Source organism: Clarias gariepinus, chromosome 18 (genome assembly GCF_024256425.1).
Source record: "Clarias gariepinus isolate MV-2021 ecotype Netherlands chromosome 18, CGAR_prim_01v2, whole genome shotgun sequence".
NCBI classification, from domain to species: domain Eukaryota; kingdom Metazoa; phylum Chordata; class Actinopteri; order Siluriformes; family Clariidae; genus Clarias; species Clarias gariepinus.
Window position 1 is genome coordinate 11,569,491 of NC_071117.1, and position 19,941 is coordinate 11,589,431.

The 19,941-nt window shown below is 41.0% G+C and overlaps 1 protein-coding gene across 1 annotated transcript; it reads left to right on the forward strand.

Moving 5' to 3' along the window:
* Positions 1-373: 373 nt before the first annotated feature.
* On the forward strand, positions 374-14,491 carry creb1a (cAMP responsive element binding protein 1a). Its single transcript, XM_053477206.1, has 8 exons — positions 374-534; positions 4,593-4,730; positions 4,957-5,103; positions 5,196-5,296; positions 5,380-5,519; positions 11,289-11,471; positions 13,093-13,231; positions 13,345-14,491. Exons 2-8 carry the CDS (start codon positions 4,644-4,646, stop codon positions 13,487-13,489), a joined length of 942 nt encoding a protein of 313 aa, XP_053333181.1. The 5' UTR covers positions 374-534; positions 4,593-4,643; the 3' UTR covers positions 13,490-14,491.
* The last annotated feature ends 5,450 nt before the right edge of the window (positions 14,492-19,941 follow it).

Below are 19,941 nucleotides of genomic sequence, written 5' to 3' on the forward strand. Positions count from 1 at the left end.
TTTAACCCAATCAAAGCCTCATTTTCCACCTTTTGCACAATATCCAAGTACCAACAAGAGTTAAAGTATCGCTCTTCTGAGCAGATGTTAAACTTGTTTCTTATTTTTCACTGCGCTTCCTTACTTCATTATTTATCTACTGTATCTATATTTATGCTTCTTCATAGTAAACAGTAACAGAACGCGCCATTTTGGAAAGACTGCACTGTGACGGCACTGTCCAATGACGTTGCACGTTTCCCACGCATGCGCAGAACAAGCACAAACGAACGCCCAGCCACCCCGACCCCTTTTCGTGAAACTCCGGCGGAGCTTCGTTGTGTGTTCGTGAATCTTCGTGCGCGCTCGGCTCTTTCCGACGCTCCTGACAGCGGAGTCGTGCCGCAGTTTCGTCCTCGCTCGCGTTGTTGTTGTCTGCGGTGACGCGGCGGAGGTGTACCCTGACGCGGGCTCTTACGTGTCGGACTGAATAAAAAGTGGAGCTCCGGAGGCCCGGGAGTGACGCGAGAACAGAGAGAGCGAGTCCGTGACCGGGTAAGGAGGAGATACGCAACGCAAATAAACGCGCGTCTAAGTTTTCAGCCATTGCGTTTCCTAACACACACACAAAGCGATCATGGCGGCGGCAGGGAGGTTGTTGTTTCACACCGAGCCGCTTTCAGTCAATGAGTCACACACTCGCACACAGAATCAGGGGAGCACAGGGACGACTAATGGGGTCCTAGATAGATACATAAGTAGATGGATGTGTGTGTTTAAACACGTAAAAGCGCCGTGCTTGCTGTGAAGACCTGAACACACACCAGCGGCTAGCTAATAACCAGAAAAACGTTTTCAAGCGCGCGCTGCTAGCTTAAATAGCTAACTGTATACTGTACAGAACCTTACACATAGCATTAGCATCCCCGCTAACTACAATTTACAGAACACATTAACCCCCCAAAATCACAAGGGGTATAATTCTCCAAATCATCAGCTATAAATACTTTTTTACCGTTTAGTCTCGGATTTACGACATTATATAATTTTTTTTTGTCGAAAACAACGCGACAAGTATTGTTTATTAATCGACGTTAGCGATTAATATAGCGTTTATAACGCATAGTATCCTTCACGTACAGACATTGGTAAATTAATTTCTTTCGCATTTATTGTTGGCGAAGGAATTTTTATTAATAATATGTTTAGCATTTTTTTTGTTAAAAAAAAGGAACCACTCGCGATTCTTTTAGAACGATTCTTTGAATCAACGATTCAATCGTCGCGAATCGACTCTTCCCAAACGAATCATATATCATTCATCGTACATAAATTTCTAAAATAAATAATTTTATGGGATTGCATCATGTGGCGGTATGGTTTCTTTGTTGCATTTTAATTAGGGAAAGAAATATGTATATATACTCAGTCCAGAGACGGCGAATGTTTTGTGATATTCTCGATAAATAAAGCCCTTTATGCAAGGTACATTCATAATAAAAGCAACCCTATTACAAACTGTATACAATTTTGAAAAAATACTTTATGTCCTGGTCATTTTACATCATTCTTAGCATGTTTTAAATGCATATACGAATCAAATAATTCAGAAGTCGCCTACCGATTCACTTAAACAAGTAGCTCAAATGAATCGATTCTCTAAAATGACTCCTAAGCCCATTGCTCTTTGTGTATGCGGAAGTAAAAAGGCGGCAAAAAAGGTACAAGAAGTCTTGATGGCTGAACTGATTGTGTGGCACAGTTCCAAAAATCACTTTTAATCTCAAAAATAATAAACTCACATCAATGGAATGTAAAGTAAAAAAAAAAAGAAGAACCCTGATTAGCTGTAATTACGGTAAACCCCAATAGAGTCACATTGCATCATTATAGTTGTTGTTGTTGTTATAATTTAAAAGGCATATATTGTTAAAGCTGTTATTAAATTCAACCACCAAGCATCTGTATTATTCAAGACGATACACATGTGCTGCAGTGGATTGAGACCATTCACACCTGAACTGAACAAATAAAGATTTTTTTTGTGACTGGTTCCCCACAGGCCGTGTTCTTCCCAAGTGGTTCATTACCATCCTATAAACTGTTTATATTAACATATAAACCTGTACGCTACAGTTACAGGTCAAATGATTAAAAAGGGACGTGGTTACTGCATAACATACACTATTTGTCGTCTCAGTATATGCAGGGATTTCTAGAATTTTCTCCGAAAGCGCCATAGATTTGTCATTACGACATCCTCCATTAAAATAAGTGCTATACAGCAAAACAGAAAATTATATCACATTATAATTTTTAAAATATAGTCAGTTTTTGTGTCTTAATTATTGCCATGATCATAATGATTCATCCTAGGACGTTTATTATGAAGCGAGCTTTATATCAGTTCTATACAGAATATGTAATGAATAAATAAAATGTATCACTTTATTTATTTATTTAAGGGTTTTTTTTTATTAACAATGTTTCAGATTGTTTTATTTGTCCTACAATTACTGGGCTCTTTTTTTAATGGTCCATATTAAATTTTTTGCACTTTACCACAAAATAAAAGGCAATTATTTCTTAGCCAGTATAAACAGGCGATTAATTCACAGCCTGCCTTTGTTACAAGGCACTAACATTGGAGACTCCTTCCATAAATTTTTAATAAACATCTCTTCAAATAAAACATCAGCCTATAAATATATTTAGGCATAATTTTTAAATAACTCTTTAGACCCTAATAGCTTTTAGATTTAAAGTAGGGTGCTTATACAACAGAGCAGTGATGCTAACAGACTAAAAAAAAAATAACTCACTGAAGAAATAATTACACCAGTTATCACAACTTGCATAAATCAGCACACACTTGTGTGGTTTAATTTGTCACTTTTATTTGCACACAATCAGTTTTATAAAAGGGAAAAATAATCTTAAACAGCTTACACACACACAAAAAAAAACTGTCGTTCATGTTAGGATTGACTTGGGTTTTTTGTTTTTTTTTTATGTTTTAATATCCTGTTTAAAAAGTGTTTGAGATTACTTTTAAAGAAGGAACATACCCAGAAACATCCAAAGAGTGTAAAGTAAATGTAGATATTGACTTTTTTCCTTTTAACAATTCTTAAAAAAATGTATTTGGGCTTATATTCTACTTTTTAAAAAATTATAGTAAAATGTATAATATTGTGAATGGTTGAATGTTTGAACAATGATAGGGCTGTAGCTATTGAATATTTTAGTAATCGAGTAGTCTACCAAAGATTTAATCGATTAATCGGATAAAATGTACTTTTGCTTAATTAAACAACGATGTGAAATATATAGGAAAAACAGAGATTAATTGGTTTTTGTTTTTAAATAATCAACTTTATTTTTAATAAAATGCTGTATACATTTAAAAAAAAAAAAACATAAATTTAAAGTTGACTGAGATTAATTAAGTGCATTACAGTGCCATATATTCCTATTTTAAAGCCTTATCTCAGATCCAAAAACTAAAAAAAAAAGGTATTCCAAACGACTTTAAATATCAAAACAACTTAAGCACACATTAAAATAAATTTCATCCAGAAGCGCGTTGTCACGCCAAACAAATAATTGTGCAAAAACGTAACGCAAGCTTTTAAAATTAATTGAAAGAAGATTTTGCCTCGATCCTTTTTTGTAATCGAATTACTCGAGGAATTGTTTCAGCCCTAAACGATAATTAAAAAAACAGGCGATTGCGGCTCTGAATTGCTGAACAGCAGGTCAGGGGTCGCCACTATTGGGTTCTTCGGCCAGATTTCTAACCGTGTGCTCTATACATCTCAGATGCCTCATGCAGTGCTGGTACCAAGCCTAATCAGAAAATCGGTTAAATATAACTGTTTCTATAACATAACATGGGCATTTTTTAAAATAAAAAATGCCCAGCATACATAGTCATTATTGAGGGCTCATTATGATATTGAAAAAGAATCTTAGCAGAGAGTCGAAATAAGAAAGAGGCACAAGGAGACATAAAGTGGAACCAAGTGCTATCTAATCAATGTAGAGTTCGTATAGGACAGCAGTTTGAAAGATGGAGCTCACAGAAGTTTAAGTGTATAAAATAATAAGGAGGTCTTATAGTAATAATAAAATAAAACTATGTTAAGTATAATTTAAAACATTTTCTAAATATTCCTAATTTATATTTGTTTGCATTTGAGGTGGTAAAGTCTTGCCATTCCTCGATAATCCTGCAGGTGGTGCTCTAAAATACTCACGCATTGTCCGGCAGCACAGCAACAGTTATTATTCAAGTTTGTTTGGAATTGTAACAAAATCTAATAAGATTTTTTATGTTATTGGGATATGTATGTATAAAATAGTGATACTAACAAATGTAAAACAAATCAAATCTGCACATGGGTATCATGATAATAATGTATCTGCTGGTCCGTGGTGATTCCCGTCTTTAAACTTTACAGTTCCAAAAAAAAAAAACATTTTCTGTGTCTTGTCTTTGTTTATTTTTAATTTTTTTGAGACACTTTGTGAAAAGCTCACACACACACATTCATTGTGTACACATGACACGACTTTGCCGTGATCGTTTTCTTACTTCCACATCCCCTCAGGCAGGCCGTGCTAACAGAGTCCACCTGGTTTCCTCACTGCGGCTTTCCTAAATGACCATGGACGCAGGAGCAGATGTACAGCAGGGCAGCGAGACAGCTGTCTCTGAGACAGACACGCAGATTGCCACCCTGGCGCAGGTGAGCCTGAGGCTTAATCCGCATCGCTCTGTTGGAATGCTGGAATTAGAAAGTGTGTGTGTGTGTGTGTGTGTGTGTGTGCAAAGTTCTCTGAGTTATTTTTAGACATAGATTCCCGTCATTTAACACCAGAAGAAAATGATGGAATACTTTCAATGTTTTAGGTTTTACTGTTAGTTACAGTCAAAACACCTTTTCCAAATCAGCATGTGTGTCTGTCAAGCAGGTTTCCATGGCAGCGGGCCAGGCTTCAGCTACCGGCCCCACGGTCACGCTGGTGCAGCTCCCTAACGGTCAGACAGTGCAGGTTCACGGTGTGATCCAGGCCACGCAGCCGTCTGTCATCCAGTCTCCACAGGTCCAAGCCGTACAGGTGAGCGAGAGAACTTCCTGATTTCCGTCTCACCGACCGACTCCACATGATCCATCATGTTTCTTTTTTTCTTTTCCAATGTTCGGTCTCAGATCTCCACCATTGCCGAGAGCGAAGACTCACAGGAGTCAGTGGACAGCGTGACAGACACCCAGAAAAGGCGGGAGATTCTCTCCAGACGGCCCTCATACAGGTTTTCTTCAAACACAAATTTTTTTTTTGAAAGTGTTTGTAATTCGTCTCCAGTAGATTTTAATCTACGCTTTACTCTTGCAGAAAAATCTTGAACGATCTCTCGTCGGACACTCCAGCCGTGCCGCGGATAGAGGAGGAGAAGAACGAGGACGAATCAGCGCCGGCTATAACTACAGTAACCGTGCCCACTCCCATTTACCAAACCAGCAGTGGACAATACAGTGAGTGATATGAGGGGACACACACATACACAAGCACTCAAACACACACGCACAAAAGTGCAAACAAAGCAGTTTATTGATTTACCTTTTTTTGTGTTTTTCCCCATTTCAGCTGAATTATTATTCGTTATCTTAAATGTTGTCGATTGCATCAGGTAGATTTTTTTAAGGAAAAGATTTACTCTAATGGTACGTTTTGATTAGAGTTTTTTTAAAGCCTCTTCAAAGGGACATTTACTGTAACGCAGCTTTCTCGCAAATTCAGCTTTCTGAACAGTTTGGATTTGAGGGAGTGCTATACTGCTGAATATAGCATAGCTGTGATGCGGTCACATGCTATATCCAGCCATATGGCACAACCTCGAGTGTGATATCGCTTTTATACAACGCTTCCACAAATACCATTTATCATCAACAGACTATGATTCATTTCCTCATTTAACCAGTTATTTTGCTCCGCCCACACGTATCCTTCCGCGACTGGTGGGACTGACTGACTGACCGTGACAGGCGGACAGTTTTGTAAATCTCATAGGTTTCTATTTATATTTCCACTTATTCCGTTTCGTTGACTTCCAGCTCCCGGAGGGTTCAAATTCAAATTCAAATTTTATTTGTCACATACACAAACATACACAGTACGAAATGTAGTGAAATGCATTATACGACTGCCATTGACCCTAAAAGAGAGTTAAATTTTACAAATAAGAAATAAATATGAACAAAAGAAATACGATAGAAATTAAATTACAAAATTAAATTAAACTAGGAAAAATATAACTAAAAATAAAAATAGAAATGTGCTATGAAAAAATAGAACTAAAAATAAAAATAGAAATAGGATGTACAAAATAGAAATATACTGTGCAAATTGAAATATACTGTACGGTGTGTGCAAATATGCATGGAACAAAGTGTCTTAGTGCAGAGGTTATTAAAGTGACTTTGTGCATTGGTCCAGGATGTAAACGTAAAACTGTAAAATGTAGTGTAGTTGTGAAGGTAGGTGTGCAAAGTTATTAAAGTGTCTTTGTGCAATGGTCCAGGATGTAACGTACGACATGTAGTGTATATATGAAGGAAGGTGAGCGTGTAATTGTCCATAGTGTTCATGGATGTAAAAAGATTGATAGATTTGACCAATTATGAAAATATTGTGTAGTTCTGCATAGTGGTGTGGTTGTGGTTGAGAGACCTTATCGCCTGCGGGAAGAAGCTCCTCCTCAGTCTCTCTGTGTTGGCCTTCAAGGAGCAGAATCGCTTCCCAGACCGCAACAGAGTAAACAGTCCGTTATTGGGGTGGCTGAGGTCCTTCACGATCTTCCTGGCCTTGGTCAAGCACCGCTTGTTGTAGATTGAGTGCAGGTCAGGGAGCTCGATGCGTATGATGCGCTCAGCTGATCGCACCACCCTCTGTAGAGCTCGTCTGTCCTGCATGGTGCTGTTCCCGAACCAGGTCGTGATATTTCCCGTCAGGATGCTCTCGATGGTGCAGGAGTAGAAATTCCTGAGCACCTTGGAGGGCAGTCTAAAGTCTCTCAAGCGTCTGAGGTGGTAGAGACGCTGCCGGGCCTTTTTTACCACGGTGTTGATGTGACAGGACCATGCCAGGTCCTGCGTGATGTGAACACCGAGGTATCTGAAGCTGTCCACTCTCTCCACTGGGCTCCTGTTGATGACGGGGGTCTGGTAGTTCCTCACCTGCTTTGTACTAAAGTCCACTATCAGCTCCTTTGTCTTACTGACGTTCAGGAGGAGATTGTTTCTCTGGCACCAGTCCTCCAGATTTCCAACCTCCTCCAGGTAGGCCGTCTCATCATTGTTCGTGATCAGGCCCACCACAACAGTGTCGTCAGCAAACTTGATGATGGTGGTGGAGCTGGTAGTGGCCACGCAGTCGTGGGTGTACAGAGAGTACAGCAGGGGGCTCAGAACACAACCCTGGGGGGCTCCAGTGCTGAGAGTGAGAGAGGCTGAGACATGTCCGCCCATCCTTACTGCCTGTGGTCTGCCAGTTAGGAAGTTGGAGATCCACTGACACATAGATGAGCTGAGTCCCAGGTGCTCCAGCTTGGTGGTAAGTGTGGAGGGAATTATGGTATTAAATGCAGAACTGTAGTCGATGAAGAGCATTTTCACATAATTCCCCTTCCGAGTGTCCAGGTGAGTGAGAGATGTATGGAGGAGATGAGAGATTGCATCGTCCGTGGAACGGTTTGGACGATAAGCAAACTGTAGTGGGTCGAGTGTGTCTGGTAGTGAAGAGATGATGAAGTCTCTGACCAGGCGTTCAAAGCACTTCATCACTACTGAAGTGAGGGCTACAGGGCGATAGTCATTGAGTGAAGCAGGATGAGGTTTCTTTGGGACAGGAACAATGATGGACTCTTTGAAGCATGTGGGGATCACCGACTGAGATAAAGAGATGTTGAATATCTCAGTGAACACAGGTGCTAGCTGGTCTGCGCAGGCTCTGAGGAGACGGCCTGAGATGCCGTCTGGTCCTGCTGCTTTCCTGGTGTTCACCCTCTTGAAGGCTCTCCTCACGTCATGCTCGGTAATGATGAACGCGCTTCCGGTGCTGGCAGTGACTTCCTGTCTGCAGCCGTTAGCGCCGCTAGGATTAGCATCGCTAGCGTCCTTAGCTGCAGCCTCGAAGCGAGCATAGAAAGTGTTCAGCTCATCTGCCAGAGACACGTCTGCGTTTATCATACCGGATGTTGGTGCTTTATAATCCGTTATTGTTCTTAATCCCTGCCACAGGCTCCTAGAGTCACTCTGTTGGAGTTGTGACTCTAGTTTCCTCCCGTAGCGCTGCTTCGCCTCTTTCACCGCCTTCCGGACGCTGTATGACGCAGCCTTGTACGGTTCCATGTCCCCCGACGCGAGTCCCGTGTTGTAGGCAGCGGTGCGAGATCTCAGAGCGTCGCGGATGGTTTTATCCACCCACGGCTTCTGGTTGGGAAACGTTTTAATAGTCTTTTTCTCCACGGTATCATCCGCTAATTTCCCGATGAATCCCACAACCGCTTCCGTAAACACGCTGACGTCACCATCGGAGCTGTTTCTGAACATGTCCCAGTCTGCGTCATCGAGTGCGTCCTGTAACGCGGCCACCGATTGGTCCGTCCAGCGCGCGACCTCCCTCTGAACCGGAACTTCCTGTTTCAGCCTTTGTTTGTATTTTGGCATGAGGAAGATGGCGGCGTGGTCGGATTTACCAAACGGTGGACAAGATTGTGCCTTGTAGCCGTCCTTGACCGTTGTATAGCAGTGGTCCAGTGTCCTTTCGCCCCTGGTGGGGCAAGTGATGTGCTGATAAAAGTTTGGCGCTGCACGTTTGAGGTTGGCACTATTAAAGTCCCCCGCCACAATAAGCGCAGCGTCCCGGTGTTGTGTTTGTTGCTGTGTGAGTGCCTCATGCAGCTCGCATAAGGCAGTGTCCGTGTCCGCTTGTGGTGGAATATAAACGGCGCTGATTATGACCGATGTAAACTCCCGAGGAAGGTAAAAAGGACGACACATGATGGACAGTAGCTCCAGATTTGGTGTGCAGGAGCGTGTGAGAGGAACAACGCTCGCGCTGTTGCACCAGCTGCTGTTCACCATTAAACACACGCCGCCTCCCCTTGACTTCCCCGAGTCCCGCGTTCTGTCCATGCGGTGAACCGAGAAGAACTCGGCCGGCTGGATGGCGTGGTCCGGCACCGCTGGGTTCAGCCATGTCTCGGTGAAGCAGAGGAGATTGCAGTCCCGAATATCTCTCTGGAACTTTATCCTGGCCCTGAGGTCATCGAGCTTGTTTTCCAGTGACTGGACGTTGGCGAGCAGGATGCTGGGCAGAGGTGTGCGGTGTGCACGGGCTCTCAGCCTGTTCCTGACGCCGGCTCGTTTCCCTCTGGGCCGCCGCTTCGCGTCGCGTCCTTTGTTGTCCCTCAGGATCTCACTCGGCCAGCTCGGATCCGGAGTTAAAAACGTCGAATTGTGAGTACATTGTATACCAATAGAAACAAGAGTGTCTCTATCATAACTAATGTACCCCATGGTGGTAATTTTGCCGGTTTTAAAACGCTGTAAACTAACTTAAAGAACAAAAACAAAGAAAAGGTGGTCGGAGCAGTCGTGACGGCAGCCGACCTCACCGGCGCCATCTTGGTATTCCAAGTTCTCAAATAGCGTTACATGGAGAGCTTGTGTGATCAATCCCTTGTTTCACACCCCAAGTGTACGGCCCTTGATCAGAGTTTGCAGAGTGATTAGGCATCCAGCTTCGTAGCCTTAAACAAAAGAACACATGCTTTAGATGCGTTTCAGAACGACTTATAAGCAGTTATTAAGGAGATAGTGTTTTTAAAAATGACAAAGTTATCATAAGTGTTTTCTTGCTAAAAGTGTTCTGTGACTGGTTTTGAATGTGACTTTTGGCAGGCAGTTGCTCTGTTTTCACTAGTTAACTCTGTTAACACCCATTATCACCACAACAGGAACTAACTGTTGTTTAATCTATATTGCAATCCGAGTAAATCTGTGATTGTCTGTTGTCTGTACATAAAGCGGTAAAGTGGGTGTGTCTGTACATTGCGGGGGAAAAAAATTGTGAGAACGTAAGCTGAGTAATAAGACACATCGAGATGTTTTTTGGAATTTTTGTCTGTCCACACATCACATAAAAACCACTGAATGAATTTTAATTTTTAGTTTCGTTTTATCGCAATCGGCCTACGTGAAGTGAAGATATGCTAATTTGTAATTTAAATGGAAAACACCCTTATATGTACTTTCATCACCACAGATGGAGCTGGACGTTATATTAAACTTGCTACAGAATAAGAAATCATTAAAAAAAGATCTTTAAAAAATCATTAGTTTATCTCAAAATTTACCAAATGGCGTTGTACTTTTTTTTTTATGCGCGAAAAAAGCGGCCTCTTGCCTTTACTCCACACTCTCTCTATAGGAAGGAATAAATACAACGTTCAAACAAACGCTTTATTTAGTTTACTTGGTTTGCAGGATTTGGATAATATTGCTGTTTGGAAAGTTGTTTGTTGCCCTTATGTGACTAAGCTTAAAATGAAGATTGTGACTTAATTCTTGTTGTACTTTAGTATTCCTACTTATTATTTGACTCGGCTTGCAAATACAGATTTTGAGTGCTGGCCGATTTCCTTTTGTGATTTGGCTTTTTTTTGGGTATTTTGGGTGTAGTAGTAAGATTTAACAAGAAGCGCTTAAGTGTGCCTGCTCAGAACCCTGCCCTGACCAGAACTCAAACCCTCCTGAACACCTTTGAGGATGAGCTGGAGCAATTATAACTGCACCCACGGCCTGCTAAAATCTCCCAAATCTAGAGGAAATCCTTCCCAGAGGACAGGAGCTTATTGTGAAAGGGGAAAACAGGAGACCAAATCTGAAATGGGATTTTCATCAAGCTCATATCATGGATTTATAATTCTTTTGTCATAAAATTTAACAAAAAGAAAGAGAACAAAGACTTTAAATGTGTTATCATGATTTTGTGTAATTAAAACACAAAAACAAAGTAACGGCTTTGTGATGGACAAGAAAATATCTTGTTGGTTTTTACCTCCTTACATTTTGAAAAAGTGTGTAAAAAAAAAAAAAAAGAACGGTCCTGATTTATTAGATATGAAATGTTAATATCTGATTCTCGGATGATTTTACTGCTTAATTCATATTTTTAGGAAAGACTGCGTTGTGTGTAAAAGGCATTCTGCTTCACTTCCTCTTTCTCTCTCTCTCTCTCAGTTGCTATCACCCAGGGCGGAGCCATCCAGCTGGCCAATAACGGCACAGACGGCGTTCAGGGTCTGCAGACTCTGACTATGACCAACACAGCGGGGTCCCAGTCAGGCGCCACCATCCTGCAGTACGCTCAGACCAGCGACGGCCAGCAGATCCTGGTGCCCAGTAACCAGGTGGTGGTGCAAGGTGAGCTCAACTATACACACACACACACAAATGTTGCTGGATAAATTTATAATACCTCGAGGTGATACCAAGGCTTCACATACGTGACTCAAACACAAACATGTTTCTCAGATCAAGTGTTGATTTGATCAGGGGAATTTATGGCCGACGCGCCAGAAAAACAGATTATTTATATTAGTATTGACAGAAGAGTCTCACGTGTTGTGAATGCTTTGTTTTCCAAAAGAAAAAGCCTCAGGGAGTTTCTGCTTTCCGCTTTCTCTTTATCGTTTTTTTTTATTATTATTATTTATTTATTTTGTAATGAGGATTATTAACTTTGTGCAAGATGCAAGAGAAAGTGTCAAGTACAGGACTTTTACTCCTGCTGGCAAAACAGTTTTTAATGCAGCACATAAGAAAAAACTATTTAGTCCTCATTAGTGTCAAATGATTCAGTTTTTTTTTTTCATGTTGTTCAGATACGAAGTATCTTTGAATTTGAATCATTATACTTCAGAGCAGCAGTTTGTCCAGCAGGGAAGTAAATCTCAGGATTTTTCATGAGGCCTCAATAACATAAATTCAAACGTTTCAAATTGTACCTTGCTTTTGCGATGTATTTTTTTTAAATATAGGGACATTTTTTCTTTTCTTAGCGACTTGAAATAAAAATATTTATCCTGCGCTTTTTCTCCTGCAGGTTGCACAATAAATCATTTATGAATCATTATTTTAGTTTTTTTTTTTTTTTATAAATAAATACAGTCAAACCTTAAATATCAAAGCGAATTTCCCTCATAAGAAACAATGGAAACTTCAAATCAATGATTTGCTTTACAACTTAAAAGTATTCATATAAAAATGACTAATAAAAAATATAAAGTAACAGTAAAACAAATTAACCTGCACTTTACCTTTGAAAAAGAATCATAGCTGGAGTGAGGGAGACTAAGAGGTGGGGGGGGGGTTATTGTGTAGAACGACTTTCTCTTTTATCTTCTTGTTTTTGTGCGACTTTTACAAGTAGCCTCTCTAACGAACCCCTCTTGTTAAGAATGCGACGTTGCATTTTTAGTTGTTAAACAGAATTATTTCCCGCACTACTACAGCCTTTTAAACGTGTTTTTTTTTTTTTTTTTTTCATGAGGACTGTTTGTTCTTTAGCAACTAGTGAAACAACACTACACTTGGACAATAAATAAATAAATAAATAAAGGGTTTGCGAGACCAAGCATGGTAGACGATTACACACAATCCCACAGCGCGTGAGAGAGAACCATTGGCTCAGTTGTGATCACGTGACGCTCTGTAAACGAAGCGTATACGTATTACAGTACTTGTGTTTTAAGTCCTCGCTTTCTTATCAAGTTAAAATGTATTATAACAAGTTTTTCTCGCATTCCAATGTTGTACTGTTTTTATATTTAAAAAACAAAAAAGGTTTAGATCAGTCCAATTTCTTATAGTGAGCGATCCTAATGTTGGTATTGATCATCTGTGTGTTTTAATATTTTCCACACCACCATCATGATGTATAGAAGTATTTATTTGCTAATATATATAATATCATTGTCCATATTTCAATGGGATAGATGTTTGATAAGTCATGCCGTCTTCCCTTTTGTGTCTCGCTGCTCAGCCGCGTCCGGCGATGTCCAGGCGTATCAGATCCGCACAGCGTCATCGGGCGCCATCACTCCAGGAGTGGTGATGACGTCGGGTCAGGGAGGTGCCGAGGAGGCCACGCGCAAGAGAGAGGTCCGCCTCATGAAGAACAGGTACGGCTCGAACGCTCTCGGCTTAGGTGGGAAAGTGGAAAGAAAAAAAAAAACATCAAAATAGCGTCTGAACGTTCTTGTTCTGTGAGTGTAACGCTGGGTTTTGGCCACAGGGAGGCAGCGCGAGAGTGCCGTCGCAAGAAGAAGGAGTACGTGAAGTGTCTGGAGAATCGTGTGGCCGTGCTGGAAAACCAGAACAAAACCCTCATCGAGGAGCTGAAAGCACTTAAGGACTTATACTGTCACAAATCAGAATAACACACACCTGTACACACACACACACATTGCGCTTTCCCCCCCAGGTCCTACTGAGAGACAGTGACTCTTCCCTTTACAAAGGAACCTGGGCAGCAGTCTTTTCTTTCTTTCTTTTTGTCTTTTTTTTTTTTTTTAAATATATTGGCCTATAAGAAATAATGAAACAGAACTTGTAACATCTAATGTCTTTATCGTCTCCTGTATGAAAATGTACACCTTTTTTAAAAAGAGAATTTCATGACAAGGTAAAAACTCGGACGTGACCGGACAGCCGTGTTACGGGGCATCCTGACGTCGCATTTGCAATTTCATCTGGCGAGAGATCCCACGATGCACCGGTGTCGGACGGCCACGCCTCCTTTCAATCACGCTGACTTTTTTTTCCCCCCTGGGAGACGCCGTTCGTCCGATATCACCAAGTGGGACTTGAGCGACAAAAATTAACAAAATGAACTTGTTTGAATTTCTATGTGCTTTCTGTTACTAACACCTGAATCCTATTTTGATATGAAAACAAACAAACAAAAAAATTCTATGAAATATGTATGTATATGCTTCTATTATGGGTTGTTTGTCATTTAACCTGCGCCTTTGCCTCTTTTCTTTAAAGTATCAGGAAAAAGTAACGTTTTCAAAACACATTAAGACACTTTTCAGTTACAAGACCTACACAAAGCATTTAACACGTACTAGTTTTCATTATTGAACTATTCCTTATTAATTTTGCATCTACATGACACGATTTTGTAAAACGCTTCCTGCTGAAACTTTTCCCCCTCCCCCATCCTGATTTTGATTTTGCTTTCTGCTTAGAGCTGGGATGAAGGAAAAAAATCCCAAACAAATAAGGAAAAAAAAAACACACACACACAAAGCGGCAGCTTGTACCTGTATCTTGCTCTCACTGCTGAAATGAAAACCCATTTTTTCTGTTATGTTTCTCTTTTCTTCACATCCAAATGTACCCGTCTGGAATAATATTACATGCATCCTGTTTTTAAATCAGTTTTTTCTGTCATTTTATTTTTGGTATACGTTGTCATTTTATCATGATCCTATGCCATACGGCAAGCGGAGCCGATTTTAACTTCACCTTCGGCGGCTGATGCTAATCGAGAGTGTCGGTTGCACGCATCAGATTTTGTGTTCTTGCTAATTCCTGTGGTTTGGCATGTAGATCAGACATGTTTTTAAAACTTTCTTTCAACCCTCTTATTTCCATCTTTCTTTTTTCCCCCCACTTGAGTTGGCATGACGTGTGTCTTTACCCAGAGCTCGGTTTAAACATACAAACCAGGCCCCACCACCACGCGCAGGATGTGCCCTTATAGGAAAATTATCAGCGATATACAGTAACTAAGCTTCTTCTCCACCCTGTTACTGAATCGTCCTTATCTAATTAATTAAGTGTGATATGAATTATATTTTCTTAACTCAACTATTTTTGTGCTTCCTTCATCTAGAGCAAGGCACAATCCTTCTCTTTTTTTATGAGGTGTTCTAGAAAAGGACAAACACTGAAATATAGTTTCCAGGATTAGGAAACACTGCTCTAAATAAAACCAGTGATTTATCTGACTCGATGTTATCACGTCGTTGTCCCCCTTCGGCTTAAAGCTTTCTAAAAGCATCTGCTCAGAGGACGAGGACTCCTCAGACCTGTCGTACCCAGTCTAAGCTCCTTGTCCTTCCTCTCTTCACGGTTCCCATGCAGGAATGGTGAAGTTGGTTTCTTGTGAGAAATGGTGTAGGGGGGAGCCATCACGGTTTTAAATGTATTTGCGGTATTTATAGTTTGCGTGTCGATGATATTGTTTTACCCGAGGTGATGCTAATCCTAATGAGCTTTAACCTTGTGCAAATTTCTTCCCTCGCCTGTTTCTCCTTCACCCCTCACTCTTTTTTAAATTTTATTTCCTCTACTCAATTTGGGTAGCAGTTAATTCCCACCCACCATCCAACCTGTCCCTCTTACATGACAGCACACAGAGACATGTGATACCAACTGCCCATGGCTGCAAAACACCTTCCTCTGTTGACCAATAGAAGGCAAAGTCTAACATTTTGTGAACAGTTCTGATTTTGTCCCTTCTTAGTCTTTTGTAGAATTTGAGGTCTTAAACCAGTGATTTAAAGTTGTTGTGGTGGTGTGGGAATTAGCTGGTGACCGAACCCGAGCAGGGATCATTCACTCACTCTCCATATCGCTTTATACGGGGTTGTTGTTGGAGGCCTGGAACCTATTCTCGGGGACTTTGGTGGGGTACACCTTATCTGTCACAGGGCACAAACACACTCATTTGTCTTCTCTTTCACACCACAGGCAATTTGGAGATGCCAAATAATGAGACCTGCATGTCTTTCAAGTATGGCAGGAAACCTACCAAGGAGTGGAAGAATATGCAACCTATACCGCTTTATCCTTGTGTACAGAGTCACAGGGGGGCATGGAGCCTATTCCAGGAGACTTTGGCCATGAGGTGGGGTACACCTTGGACGGGGTGGCAATTCGTTGCACACTTTTTCTCACACTACAGGCAATTTAGGAACGCCTGTAGTGTGAGAAATGCTCTTCCTGTGCTTGGTGCGTTTTCTCCAGGTGGTCTGATTTCCTCCCACAGTCCCAAGACATACAGATTAGGCTAATTGGCGTTCCCAAAATTGTCCGTAGTGTGAGTATGTGTGTGTGCCCTGCGATGGAATAGCACTCTGTCCTGGGTGTACCGCCTGGTCCCCCTGTTTCTTCTCAACATGGTTGTAAAGAGTTCCTTATGAGATCGTGCTCATCAACAAGTCACCCTTACGCCACACAACCTATGCCTCTCATTTTAGAGAATGATTTGTGTAAATCTTTGTTTATTAACGGAAGCTCTTGGCCTGTGGTGATTATGACCTTTAAGTTTTAAAAGGGAAATTTTTAAAGGATAAAGTGTATAAATCCTTCAACATCCATCCTCTCTACATTTGTCCCATTATGGCAAAGGAAAGTTTCCATTATAAGATTAATGGAGAGATCAAGACAGGATGTAGACTCTCATGCAGTATCATTTGGCAACATTGACTTCGAACCTAATTAGATTTAAATAATCAGAAACCTATTTAGCTTCCTCGAACCCATTTAGCGGTTGATTGTAGTATAGGGGTAAGTGAAAGTAAAGAGGCCAATCCTGATTTCGTCCCGATGCAAAGCTAAATCGACGTTGATTAGCGTTCGTCAGCCGAGACGCTGCTTTGAATGCCGTTCATAGATAAATGAGATGGTAGGCTAAACGATGTCTTAAATAATTTGCATTGTTCCATCAAAAGAGCAAACCTTTGAATGACTCATTATGGGCATTATAGTGATGCTAATAATGAGCCGATATTCCTTAACGCGTCTGATCTGAGCGACGGCACACATTCACTATCGAACAGCACACAAACGTGCTCTGAATTAGCATGTACTGTATATAGCTAAAGCTATGCAACTATGTACCATCCAGTCTTCAAAGAGTGCAACGCAGATAGTCGACAAAATAAGCCCCAAATGAAGCTCGTTATTTGCACGAGGCACTTTGCAGGCTCACACAAGTCTGTGTGCAGGACAGCCGGCCGTGCCTAGCATCCAAACAGCAATCTGGACAATAATCCGCAAGCAAACACACACAGGGCTGCTTTGCATTAGCTTCCCTGCTCGTCATTCTTCAGTCACAACTGATTAGCGATCAGTGATATGCAGGGAGTGATTGCTTTTGCCCTGCTACAGCTGTGACAGGAGGACCAGCTGAGGTTGTCCACTCGAGGCCATATGGTAGGACGCACAACCTCTATTTCTGCTGTCTGTCTTTTCTTCTCTCTGCTCGATCAACAAGATGGGAGTTGTATTTAACCTGATAATTGCTGCGTCCATCTGTCCATCCATCTATGCGTTCCATACATCTGGTTATACCTTAATTTCAACTGCACCGATTCTTCTTATAATCCTCTATCCACCCAACCCATCCATCCAGCCAGTCATCTAGGTTGATTCTCCTCTTTTACTTTATTATTCTAAATTCCTTCATCCAGTGTCAGTTGATCTCTTCTCATATCGAACCCTAAAGCAGATCTTTAGCACAAAATTAACCATCCATCAATCCATCCGTCTTGATGTCATGCTTTTGCTTCTTATTTCTTTTAGCGCCATTCTAACTCATCCATCCATCTCAATTCTTCTTCTTAAAATTTGAGTCGAATGCAATATCAGCTTATCCATCAATTCCTCCATTCCATCTATCCATCAACCATCCAGCCATACATTTCTTAACTATCTGTCTTGATTCTTGCTCTCTCTTTTCAATCTTCTAATGCCATACCAACCCACCTACTGTATCCATCCATCCATCCATCCATCCATCCATCCATTTCTTAATTATCTGTCTTTGTTTTGCTCTCTCTCCCCCCATTCTTCTCATGCCTTACTACCCCATCTATCATTCCATCCATTCATATCCATCCGTCTAAACACACTTTTAATTATCCATCAAGTTTATTAATTCTTCTCTTTCAAAACTGACCCTAAATCAGTAGTCCCATCTATACATCTACCTGTCTATTTATTTAACTACTGATCAAAAACATCCAACATATTTCCTATCTACCCGTCCATCCATCCATTTATCCAATTATAATAATCCTTCATGCAATCCACCCAACAAATACCCCTCTATTCAGCAATCATTCCATTTCATTCGCTCTCATATCCACCCACCCACTGGCTTTTCTTGTAATTCTGACCCTGAATCAGTCTCAATAGTGCCACATCAATAAATACATTCTGTCCTTGTCTCAGGACGGTTGTGAGATCTTTTCCCAGAACAGCCACAAGGCCATTGTTGAATTCTTCAACAAGACACACAGTGTATTTTTATTCAACACTCCCTCTGAACCCAGAATCCGTGATGAATGCCCGTTTGTCGAGTTACAATTCCTGTTGGCTCGGTTTCTCATTCTGGGAGTTCAATAGTTTTTCCCTTTATTAGACATTTCTTTGTTATCCAGTTCCTTCAAATTAGATCTAATTAAATTGTAATTAACTAACAAATGGTGTATGAACACTCTAGAGCTCGCAGTCTTCCTCCGTGTTATTGCCGACAAGAAATCGAAGTATACGTCCCCATGAAATCAAAGACAATATAATATTTCACATACCCACATGCTTCAAAATCTACAAGTAGTGCGTATTTAAAGAAATTTCCTCAGTTCTTTTACAAGTATGCAAATTAAACAAAGCTCACTTGGCTTTGTAATTATAGCTCGGATTAAGTCTCTCAAATTTCTCTCTCAGCTCATTCACTCTGCTTTTGTTCTTCGGAGTACAAAAAGAAAAGCCCCAGCCTCATATGTATCAATATCACGTTGCTATTCATTCAAACGGCACTCGTTTTCAGCCGAGCAGACCCGTGTATCATCATTCAGAATATGCACAGGTATCTCACACACTGACAAAAGTCCATTCAGCCGCTCAATAAAAGCAGTGTAGTCTGGTTGAAGTCCATTTCTTTTCGATTTGGAGACGTTTCAATTATCCCAGAGAAAGTGCCGGTGAGCACGAGTGGACATGAATGAGGATTCCAGAAGTTAATTTCACCGTTTTTTTTTTCACAAACGGACGCTTACTGCAGTGAGAAAACCAGTCGCACAAAGGTCAGCCAAACACTCAACAGCTGTATTACTTATAGCTGATAACATGGGGAATGGAAAGGAGCCACCGAGGGTATGTTTACGCTTTTCATTTGTAGGGGACATAGTGGGCTTTGTTATTTTGCACATTTCTCTCTCTCGAAGATAGCACGGAGAAATCGTTTTTTAGAAGCGAGTGACAAATTTGGAATTATAAGTAGTATGGTTTTTACAAGATATGGTAGCCCTGTAGGCATGGTCAATGTTTTAGAACAAGCTTGGTGTTGGGAAATGATCTTACATCGGTCTATTTCAAAACTTAAATTGCTTTTTGGTCCATGCACTAACTGACAAAAAACTTGAAACGATATTAATTGTAAAGATTTAGGGTTTATGGGGCAGTTTTTCAAACTCAATTTGCTTAGTAAAATAAATAAAAAACTGAATTGAATATATTTAAGATTGAAGAATATGGGAAATAATGTATTGTTGTGGCCACTGAGGCCACAATAGTGGTTAGCACTGTCAACTTGCACGTCCAGGGGTCGTGTTCCATTCCTGGTCAGGATCGATTCTTGCCTTGGGTCTCTGTGTGGAGTTGCATGTTCTCCCTGTGCTTGGTGGTTTTCCTCCGGGTGTTTCGGTTTCCTCCCACAGCCCAAAGACATGCAGATTAGGCTAATTGGCGTTCCCAAATTGACAGTATGTGAATGAGCATGTGTATGTGATGGATTGGCACCTTGTCCAAGGTATACCCCGCCTAATTCCCTAAGTCTCGTGGGATATGCTTTAAACCCCCTGCAACCCTGTAT

What these genes read in the sequence shown, in the direction of transcription:
- creb1a (XM_053477206.1), top strand. Translation starts at nt 4,644, where the DNA reads ATGACCATGGACGCAGGAGCAGATGTACAGCAGGGCAGCGAGACAGCT. An exon ending in AGATTGCCACCCTGGCGCAG is followed by an intron (nt 4,731 to 4,956) that starts GTGAGCCTGAGG and finishes TCTGTCAAGCAG; the next exon opens with GTTTCCATGGCAGCGGGCCA. An exon ending in TCCAGACGGCCCTCATACAG is followed by an intron (nt 5,297 to 5,379) that starts GTTTTCTTCAAA and finishes TTACTCTTGCAG; the next exon opens with AAAAATCTTGAACGATCTCT.